Here is a 12,037-nt window from a genome sequence, read left to right as displayed (position 1 = left end):
TGTCAGTTTCAGAGATGCTGGCGGTGTTGATTCAAGCGCCGCTGCTCTGCCTTGACCGACCCGGAAGGAGAAACCAGCCATGGTTTCTCCTTCCTCCTGGTCTGTTCGCCTCTATCTGCCCAGAGGTATTCTGGGACATTGAGTTCTGTGCCAAGTTGGCCCCATACATGCATTCATTTGACATTCTTACTCCTGTCAGGCGGTTATACCAACAATGTGACCTCGTACTTCTCTGTGTGTTACCCCAAAAAGGACCCAGACTGCTGCTCAGGGTCAAAAAAGTCACAGCAGGGGTGTCTCTGAAGCCGATAGTCCCACAACACAGGTTATGGGAGCAACTAGAGTTCACACCTGGATGTCAGACACAGTGATATGTGCATCAAAAGATTAGCCCAGGGCTCCCAACCCTACTCTTTGTGATTCTCCTATCAGCCCCATCTCCTCCCTAACATGTGCCCAGGCCCCTTCCTTGTGATATCTCACTGAATCAAAGAGCACCCTTTGAAGTGTACAGGAGAGGCCTGATCCTCCCCTCCCCAGAGTGAGTCCCAATGAGGTTACATGAATGCAGCAATCCAGAACTCTGTCTGGGGGGATCTCTCTACCGCCACTCTATTTTTCACCTAAAAGGAAACATAGGGCTCTCCATGTATTGTACCATCCACAGGCACACATAAACCCAGTATATGTATACAGCATACACACACTGCACAGTTCTGTATCCTCCACGTACTGTACCATTTAGACGCACGAATACATCCAGCACTTACATTTCACATGCACGCACTGCTTAGCACGGTATCCTTTATGTACTGTACCACCCACAGGCCCACATACACCCAGCACATGCACTCATCCTGCACGCACTGCAATCCTCATGTAATGTCCCACTCTAAGGTACACAAATTACCAGGCACATGCACTTATCCCACAGGCACTGCACACTTCGTATGTATTGTACCACTCAAAGGTACACATACATCCAGGACATGAACTTACCCTGCACGTACTACAGCATGCAGGTACTGTACCATTCGCAGGCACAAGCACCTCCAACACATGCATACACCACGCAAGCACTACTCAGTACTGCATTGCCCCTGTATGGCACCCTCCGCAGGCACACATACACTGAGGGCAGAAACACCCCTTCTGCACTGTGCAGCTCTTGCCAAGGTGAGTTAAGCACGCAGCAGCAGAACGTTTTTAAAGGGAGTGAGCCTGTAGGTCTCACTCAGGTAACACAGGTTAAAAAGGAGCAGTTAATTCCTACTGATCACTACATGGTATGCGGCCACCACAGAGCTTGTGCTTCTTAACTCCTGGTGAAGGCGGTAGCCTTTCACCACCATTAGGGTAGCGCTTTGGGTGTCCCTCCCAGTCCAACAAGACCGCAATCTGTGAGACAAGCATATGTCATGGTGCACATGCATGATCCAGGTTTGCCTAGGACAATAAAAATCAGCATTAGGGATCCAGCTATTAGTACAGCTGAACAGAGGACTTGTCAGTCCCAGCATTATCTCAGGAGGGTCAGTCACAAACATCTGTTTGCGACAATCCATGCACAGCTTGAACTATTTTGTCTTGGGAGATTTACCCTTGGTCACTGGAAATTTTTGTGTGAAACTTTTTGCACAAAAAAGGTCTTGAAAAAGACTAAAGAGTACCTCCGAATCTGCATCTGAAGGCGTGAAAAAAGGAACTGAAGTCAGCACTTGGGTGAGCTTTTATGCAGCTCTGCTCATTACTTACAGAGCGGAATGACATCGGTGCGGAGCAGCAAGACGCCAACTACCGACAGCAGATGTACTGCTTTGAACTTCCCAGGATTCAGTCGGATGTACGGAAATATTTACCATGTAAGGAATCTGTGGTTGGAAGCATCCATCGAAAATTCCCCATTTTCCGACCACTTCCCCGATCCCTCCCACATTTACTTCTAAGTAGTAAACTTACATGGTCGGAGATTTCCCCATAAATATATATGAAAGTTAAAAAAAATCAAACTACCCTTTACTACCGCTGGTTAAACTGTCTTGGGATAGACTTGTATGTAGGTATGTATGTGGAATTTCTATAGCGCAAACCTAGCAAAAGCAGCGGAACACTGATTCTTCTACATTTGGTTCCATCCTGCTAACCCTTCCCATTGCAAAGATATGGTCTGCACTATGCCTTTAGCTGCATTTGAAGATAATTGTACACTGAGCCCTGCCAACTAGGAAAATCAAACTACCCGCTACCCATTCTAAGGCTGGTCGTAATGTCTTAGGCTAGCCTTGCTAATCTGTGAGTGAATGCAAGATTGAAATCTGGGCCATGCTTCGTGAAGGAACTGCACAGGTGCCATTTTAGGGCCACACACTCTCATTAGTGTCAATGGTTTCACATCATGTTTACCCTCAATTCACACACTCATTCCTTCCAGATCTATCATTTGATTAAAAATCCCTGTGTTCACTTCAACCTTCCTTTTCCTTTGATTTGTCCTAACTGCCTGTCTAGGCAGGTTGTATAGCTAAAGTTCTAATGGAAAGGAAGTGGAAAGGAAATAAATGGAATAATTGTTACCCAAATCTTGCAATCTGAGGTGTAGGCAGCAGAGCTATCCCTGAGGTTAAACAGATTATGTAGCTTAGGTCTTAGTATAGATTCAAGAACTGATACTCTCTATCTCGGGATTTAAGTATTATTTGATTATAGATTCTCTAAATAATATAGCAAATTATTATTGCCAATTACGTTCAGTGTTTAATTTCTATGAAAAAAAAGTGCCAGGGCCTTTCTCAGGAGGCCATTGCAGATTGTACCACCCAGTGACCCTGCCAGCGCTCCTTATGCCACTACCAACACAACTACTCATACAAGTGTGACAATTCAGACTATTCCAGACTCCCAAAGCTATAGGGCTGGCCTAGACATCTGGTATTATGAATTTTTAATATGTTTTCACTTGTTAAACAAGCTTTGCTGAGCACATCTTAAAAACATGTCAAACAGCACTGCCATCTGCCCCTACGGACATGTGTTTGCCTGCCATAAGGATCAGTGTTGGCAATTAAGTGCCAGTGTTGAGTACCCGCAAACCCTGGCTCAAAATGAGCACTGATAACATTATTCCAATTTAATTTGAAAGTGAAATCTCATTTGCTGCATTAGTCAATAGAGAGGTCACATTTACAATGCATTCAATATAGTCCAAATATTTGAAAATCAATTCCACATAGGGATAATCTAGATATTATCTATCTGCTGTAGCTAAACAATATACGACAGTCAAACTCTAACTCTATAATGTACTGTACCCTATGGAGCACATTTGTTCCATATTCAGCCATGAAGGATCAAAAGCTCGAAGACAAGAAGTATATGAGTTATAACATGGACCCTTAGAGCTATAACTATGGCTTATGCAATGCTTTTGCATGAGACATGAGATATCTGCCACACCATCATGAATAGGCCACTGAGGCCAATCAAATCACACTATGACATGAATCACTTTGAGTAAATACACCCATTTGCTTCCATGTATAAGTTTGCCTTTTTTAATACCCTACTTTTCACTCAAATATTAGGTTGCCAGGGTCTAAAAATACAACATCACCTACTACAAGTGGTTTAAGTGCAGTCCAACAAGCAAGTAGGCACACAGATTCCGAGGAAGGCTGTGTACACTTGACACCTTGGAGAGGTCAGATCCCAGGAGGGAAAAATAGACTATGAGAAGGAGCCGTGAAGACTAGAATAAAGCATGTCAGCTCATTCTCCTTATATCCATGGATTCTGCCCAGATGAAAAGATGTGCAGATCGGTGTGAACCAGGTTGTCGGGAACTCTGTGTGTAACAGTTCTTATGAATGTCTGCATTTAAAGCCCCCCACTATTACAGTCACACTCTATGGGTTTTCAGTTATTACGTAAGTGAGGGCTTGCATGGAGCTATCTACACTAGAAGGTGGGACAAAAGCACTGAGGAATGTCCAGAGATGCCCTTCCAGGGATCTGGATACTAGGACATAGCTCCACAATGTATCTGTCTGGATCTGAGTCACCATGAAAGGCAAGAGCTTGCGTAGTAGTATTGCCACTTCCTTAGCACATCCAAAGTGAAACATTCGGCTATGACCATATTGCCTCATGAAACCACAGTCTGTGTCCAAGAAATGCGTTTATTGCAGAAACGGGACGCCGGGAGATTGACACTTTAAAAACTGTAGGACAGATATGGGTTGTTCGTAGTTTTGAGGCCGTTCATATTCTATTATAGGATCCTGTATGTGTTTGTCTCATTCATGGCGTCTATAGTGGCCATATGGTATAACAGGAGAGTACCCTACAACACTCTGTTGCTGAAACAAAATTAAATGAAACTAATCAAAACCCAACCTTCAACTTCATCTCAACCTATACTTCTACCCTTGAAGCATCTTTTACTCAATTAAGTACCCATAATAAAGTGGAAGTTACAATAAAAGGGTATGCAGTGCTATGCAAATACTACAATACAAAAAAAAATCCATAGACCTAAATTCATAGCAGCACGTTTTTCCCAAATTTCACGAGCATTTGATCTATTTCAGCATTCAGCATGCAGGGAAACTTCCTGGCTCCAGTTAAATACTTATACAGTGTGTAGACCAATCGAAGGGCATGACCAGGATTTCCCTAGGGTCACTAGATCTGCAGTTTGAGGGGTTCCTCATGGTCAAGGGTCCCACAAACTCTTCCAAAAAGGGGAAAATGCAAGAGAAAATCTTTGAAATTACCCATATGTTCTACAAGCATCACTCTCTAGACACTAGAGCTGCTACTCATATTGGCAACCTTTTTGAAGTTTAGCTCCGTGACAGGCCTTCAAATTCTTTTCTGTCTTCTTTTGCCAGAAAGTTATAAATATGAAAAAGCATAGGAGCACAAGAGTGAATACTGTTAACTGAGGAACAGATACAGATAGAAACCATCAGTGTGTAACATAGCATATGATATTGATACTGCAGTAATACATAAAATGTAATGCATACAAACCAAATCTATTAATATTTTGATGATTTCTTGGGGATCGTCCAGCTCTTCCAGTTTTCTATAGTCTGCTACGGATATGAGCATTCCCATCAGCTTTTTTCCTAAGCTTTCCTTATCCTTATTTCCTTTTGCAAAGAGTGCTCCTAGAGTGAAAAATAAATATTTCTTATAAACAGAAAAGGATATGTGCCAAATCTGATACGCAAATAATGGACTCAAACAGGCAGTTATATCAAATACATATTATCTACTAAGACAGTTAACAATCTCCTTACAGAACACATATGATATTTATGCTGCAGGTGTGGAACGAAATAATATTATTGTCATTTCTCAGGATTACAAACTGAAGATTTCAAACAAACAATGCTCAGTCACCTACAATCACATGTCACATAGATCTTCGTCTGTGAGCAGTGATAGACCCGTTTCCAATAATAGTGGGAATAAGAGAGATGTAGGATTGCATCTCTAACTATTATCAACAATTAATTTAGAATCATGATAGCGTTGCCACCACTACATTGTCAGGTATGTTTTCCACATTTTTACCACTACTTCGCCCAATATGTACTGTCACTACCCCTGAATACATAAATTAATGAGAATATTTATACTGCACACACTACCTACAGAGTATGTTGGCGTCAGTGTTCTTATGTCACCTATATTAGTCCTCCCTTTCCTTGTCTTAAGCCTCACTCATGGAATACAATCAAGTGTACTGTGGTATTCTGTACCCAATGAAGATTGTAGTTTTAATTAGAAAGAAGACCTGCATATAAAATGTTTACAACGTCATTGTTTTTTAGTCATAGTTTTCTTCTTTTCAATTGTAGATGTAACTCCTTTATCCTTTGTGCATTTTTGTATTGTGCAAAGCCTACCTGCTAACTATATTTAATTGATTTAATGTAATCTCTTAAAATATTTTGATGTATCTAATTGATTTAAAAAAATTACCTTAATTTAGCATTTAAATGTATTGAATGTACTTAATTGGGAATGATTTTATTTTATTCCTCTCCTTTATTTCTTGTTACAATTATTGTACCATTATTTTAATTTAACAGCCCGACCTCCCCTTTCAATATATTTAATTACAAGAATAATCCTTTGATAGAACACATTATAACCTTGTAATATTTCTAATTTTAAAAATTAATTCACTTAATTTGAATTAAAATCTTAACCTTTACTTTTGTATTTAACACATCTACAATTCAGTTAATTTAATAAAGTAACCATTTTATTTGTTTTTACTTATTGTGTGTATAGTATGTGTATATGCAATTAACATATCTGGGGGAACCCAAGAACTTTCATTTTTTCCTTAATCAATTAAACCAATTTAAATTATTTTAACTACATTTTCATTAATAACCCTGACCACAAAATTAACTAATCACATTTAAGTTTAACTGAATATCATTTTAATTAATAACCTTAAGCCTAAATTCAATGATTTTACTTACTTGATGATGCACCCGTTCTTGTGGTGTAGTGAAGATGATGTAATGGTCAAGTGAGGTAGAGGAGGGGATGTATTGGAGGTATGTATATAACTTTAAGCCTACACCCAACAGTCTTGAGAGTACCAGCATAACAAGGGGAATTGCAAATCTTGTCTACAATCTTCAATAAGAGCAAGGATTTGTTAATTTATCATAGATTAGTAATATGAAATGGCTTCCAACAGTTCCCTTATTTATTTTAGATAGCAGTCTGTTATATCTGTGCCAAGAGCTTGCTAGAGATTGCAAGTATTCCGGAGAAGAAGGTGTGCAGTCAGAAAACATGTAGCTGGATGCCCTAGTCAGTGCGTCGCTAATCTACCTTGCAGCCTAGGATGCACTGGTGTTTCTATTCTTGCAGTGAGTTCCTATCTGAATCATATATAAAAGATGCATTTGTAAATGATGGATGTTTTGCAACAAATTAGTTCCCATATTTCTCGTTGCATTCTTTGCCTCCTTGCTACTATTTTGGTCCCTGATTTTTGCTTCTTGCAGTTGGAAGTTCTATTGGATATAGTTCTAGATATTCTTACTTGGCTCTTTCCTCCCCACAATGTCTGGGAGTGTTTGGTGCATTGCTAATAACTTCAGTAATAATCTTCATCTTCAAGAACTACAAGATTGCTATGGAGGTTTCTTACCCTTTGTAGCTTTTTCTTCCTAACTGGGAACCACTTACGGAGACACTTGACACTTTTCACAGGAATTATTAAGTGCAGGGTGGCATAATGCCTACAGGGAGGAGTCATCCTATCCTCATCCAATCAAGGAGATTCAACAGACTTTCTCAGCATTCTGTTGTTGACTCAGTCATGGTATAAAGGATCCCTTCAGAAGAGATTGGAAGGTTGATTGATTGAAGCCATTTGTCAAGTGGAAACAGCTACTTCCAATCAAGTGTCCCAGCATTACAGTAAAAAAACAGTGCAAGAATCAACCAACCTCAGAAAATCCTAAAATTAAGGAAGGAGGAAAACAACGATGAGTAGACCATCCAAGACTGGTATAAATAAGAGTTAAAATTGTGATTGTGAGTAATCAGTTTTAAGCTGCTTGACGAAAATTTAAAACAATCTCTAGAGAGAGACAATGCACATGATCTGGCTTGTATTACGAACAGATTTATGGCACAAACACAAAATAAGATATCTTATTTAGTGGGAGCCACTGCAATATCTGTAGTTGTTGTGAAATGGAGGAGTCTCTCATTAGACCCAGAACCACTATTGTAGTTGCATTTTGGAGCAGTTGTACATGTGAAGTCAGATGTTTCCGTTGTCCAACCAAGAGGAAGTTACAATAGTCCATTCTATATTTGATAAGTTCTTGTACTAAATCTTTTTGGCAGATGGAGGAATAAAAGAAGAATTGTTCTGATTACAAATAGAAGACAAAAGCCAGTGATGCAAATAGATTTGCGTGTTCTGAGAAAGTCAATTCATTATCACTGAAACACTGTAAATGACTAGGGAGCAATTCCTAGATTTTCTGGTCACTACCTCGGTCCATGGTGTATTTGGCTCAAAGACAATGCTTTTCAAATTCTTCCTGTTCAAAAATGGTGAGTTGACATCTATCCAACTGCCCGCTTCTTCTTGAAGACAATTTCTCAGATCGCAAGCCACTTTAGTGGTTTTACAATCAAATCTGATGATCATCTGAGTGTTACCGGCACAGATGGAAAAGTGAGGAGCCAAAAGGTTCAATCAGTGAAGTGAGGGGGACTACATACAAATTTAAAAGACTGGGGATCAGGACAGATTCCTGCGCAACTCCAGAGGTAATCAACTTGGGGTGGAACTGTACTAAGCTAGTGTTACAATATAGGTTTGATCTTGAAGGAAAAATGCAAACCAATTGTGATCTCTGCCCAAGAGCACGATTTTCTTTAATTGGCGGAGGAGGATGGAGTGGGAGATGGCATCAAAGGATGCTGATGGGTATAATAAAATCAGTGCCACTACTCCACTTTAATCGCTGACCTGCCTGATCTCATCCGTGACCTTGACTAGGACAGTTTCTGTACACAAGTCTTTACGAGAGGTTGACTGTGGCTTGTGAAGATGTTGATTCAATTCTACAAAATTAGTTAATTGCTTGTTAACTTCCTTTTCTATCACTTTGGCATATAGTGGTAGAATCGAAATGGGATGAAAATTAAAGAGAGCATTAGGGTCTAATTATAGCTTCTTCAGCAGTGGCATAACCATAGCAGCATTCTATTTACTGAGCACAGCACCAGAGCTCAAAGATGAGTTACAAAGAGGTGTCAGAGAGGGAATAAAGATTTTAGTGACCTTCTTCAGTTGCTGGCTAGGGAAGACATAATCCAGGGAAGATGAGATCATAGACATTAAGATATTAGATATCTCTTGAGCGGTCGTGGGAATTAACGCATGCCAATTTTCTCTACAGCAGTGCTTCTTAACCGTTTGACTTCTGTGGACTCCCAATTAACTATTAGTGGAACACTGCGACCCCTGTGGAATCATTATTGGAATCTGGAGACCCCAATTGAGTCATTACCGAAAGCCAGGGAACCTAGTCTAAGCATTTTTGATGATTTTAACTGCAAAACAATACACAAAAAATACAGAAACAGGCATTCATAAAACATATACACAAACGCTGAAACACTTAATTTAATTTGCAAACAATTATAACATTATTTTTTTACCTGTAATAGGAAGGGTGGAGCTTATCTAAATTAATTTGAGCTCACTCCTCATCCATAGTTTTTTCTGTTTTATGTACTTGATCTGCTCCAACAAATCAATTTGAGGATACTAAATTAATTTATAGTCTCCAATTTTAAATTCCTTCACAGTTATAGAATGTTTTAAGCATTTCAATTGTACTTTTTCTTCTTTATTAATACACACATTAGTAATCGGTTAATATAATTTAATTTTCTAAGTAGTCGCGGCCCCCCTATGAAGGCTTCGCACATTTCGAGGAGTTGCTGGATAACAGGTTATGAACCACTGCCCTAGAGGATGCCTCTATAACAGGAGGTGGACTGTCAGGGTTTGGGGCAAATTTATTCACAAGATTAGTAATTTTGTTGTAAAAGCAATTAGATAACCTATGGCAGAGTTCTTATGATGGACTGATCTTGTTGTCCTCAGCTATCGGATATGCAATGCTTTTATGGAGCTTACATGCCTTTTTTGTTGGATTTCTGAAACTTCAAATCATTTTTTGCGCAAACTATCTTTTAGTGATTTTAGTTGCTTTATGACAAGCTTAAAATGTATCTTTTAAATAGGGATTCCCTAGACGCAAAAATAGGACCACGACACCCCTTACTATGAAAACCCTGCAAAACTGACGGCCATCTTTAAATGCTCATCAGACATTGGTATATCCTATTTCTTAAACCACTACGATTGACCTAGGCACCTTTGCAATGGTCAAAAGAATGCTCTATTCTCCTCAATCCAACTTTACTACCAACAAAGGCTCATTACAAATAATCTGGCCTCTACAAATTTCATCACTACCTTACAATCTTAGAAGACTGCTCAGAATCCACCACCCACAACCTCTCCCACCACCTTGGAGGTTCTTTTCAGCAATAAATAATGGACAAAAATACTAGAACCCTCGGGCCATAATGCCTTCACTGACAAATATTCCCCTAACCTCTCCAAAAATGCATTAAAAAAAAACAATTACTCAAAACACTTCCTGAAACTCTTATCTCAGACCCCTATTTTTGCGCCAACAAGGGAGCTCTAACTAATGAGCTCATATTTCATACACAAAGGAGAGCCCAATGGAGAAATATCTTTTCTTCATGTTATGCATCACAGGCACTATGAAAATACCAGCTCACGGGCTTAGACTATGCCTATCTCCCTCTTCCTTCTGCAGGGCGAATGCTACCATATCTATATTCAACAATAGGATCATTCTAATACAGTCATCGAATGAAAACCTGACCCTAACTGAACAAGATCTTCCCTACTCTTAAAAAGGCGGTTCACAACAAGCTCAATCTCTCCACTCAAAACCACCCTAAAGCTATTGATTAAACACTTTCACCCCCTTCAACGTATATGGCTACTCCAATTTCATTCAACCCACTTCCGGTCACAAGCGATTATCTTCCAACTCTCGATACCACCACTCACACTCCAGAACCATCCTCTCAGTCTGAACTTGGGAATTGTCAATCCTTTTTATCGCCCCCCACCAAAAGAAACAGAACTAGTACATACCCCGACTTCATCGAACTTCGCCCTCCCTAAACACGCCTTCTAACCTCCTCGGGGCGCTCCAGCGAGTGCCATCCAAGCACTCCCACAATGCTCCCATACACATGCAACAACAATGCCCACAAACCTATACCCCAGTCCAATCTTAGGTCACCCAGATCTACTGACCATATCACAATCACTCTCTCTACACCTCCAGCCCTCATATCGAATTATCCTCAAGCATACCCTCAACAAAACTGTCCAGATGCACATGCAAGCCAGGCCCTCATTAAAGATCCCTACCCTCAGTATGGCACTGCTTATTACTTCCCTCCGTCCCCTGACCTCCATACCCAGCACACTACTACCAGTACATACGATTACTGGGAAATGCGATTTGACGAGATCGATCATAGCCTACGCCATCTAAAGGATAATCTCCAGAGACTCACGTCCATTACATCTGATCTACGACTCTCACAGGATTCAATAATATCACGGTATCCAGAACTGATTCCCATATAGATATGCCCACACTCAATGTTCCACACATATCTAAGCTTGATTCGGAGTCTATACCATTCCCCAAGGACTCGCCCTAAGAGATTGAATCATGATCTATCGAACAGTGAGATCCATGAACTCCTCCTATCTTATTTAACCGAAAATAATACTAACAAGACTGAACAAAATCAAATCCAAACCATCCAAGCGAACCCCTTCAGAGAACCGAGCTACAGTCACAAAATAGTAAACAATGACAACCTCAAGCATGTCAATATATCACGGACGACCTCTCATCATTCTAACAATCAGCTGAAATGCATGCTCCTTAATTGAAGATCTGCAGACAAACAAGCAGCGGATATTTACAACCTTATCCTCTCATGTAAGATTGATATAGTTATCTTCACGGAAAAATGGTTAAACAGAGCATCTCATCCCATCATAGACCTGCTAGTCCCCCTAGTCACAAAATCATCTGACTAGATAGACCCAAGAAAACAGGTGGGGGAAATACATGTAAGGGAGGACAGTGGCAGTGTCTCCCGACTCCGCTTGGCGTCAGGTAAACCCTTGTCAGAGCGGAGCATTGAGCATCGAGCAGTCAGCATATGTAGCGTGTTATTGGCATTGTTTAATACGATTTTAAAATCACTTGCGGCGTTATTTTAACTTGCACGCATAATTACAACCACTTTCATCTTGGGTTGTATTTTATTTAGTGGACAGCCTATTGTTCATTTCTGTACTGTGAGGGGCTCTGGGGGCCGGATTCTGTCTTAGCTC

The 12,037-nt window shown here is 40.2% G+C and overlaps 1 protein-coding gene across 2 annotated transcripts in view; it reads right to left on the bottom strand.

Moving 5' to 3' along the window:
* Positions 1-12,037, bottom strand: part of CCDC125 (coiled-coil domain containing 125) — a 413,732-nt gene that overhangs the window by 21,945 nt on the left and 379,750 nt on the right. For both annotated transcript variants that reach the window (XM_085632389.1, XM_085632387.1), the window contains exon 11: positions 5,032-5,171. In XM_085632389.1, coding sequence (XP_085488515.1) covers positions 5,032-5,171 — 140 coding nt within the window. The remainder of the gene's footprint in view (positions 1-5,031; positions 5,172-12,037) is intronic.

This window comes from Triturus cristatus, chromosome 2_1 (genome assembly GCF_964204655.1).
Source record: "Triturus cristatus chromosome 2_1, aTriCri1.1, whole genome shotgun sequence".
Lineage (NCBI taxonomy): Eukaryota > Metazoa > Chordata > Amphibia > Caudata > Salamandridae > Triturus > Triturus cristatus.
Note: the sequence above shows the minus strand (reverse complement) of the source record. Positions and strands in the feature narration are given on the sequence as shown.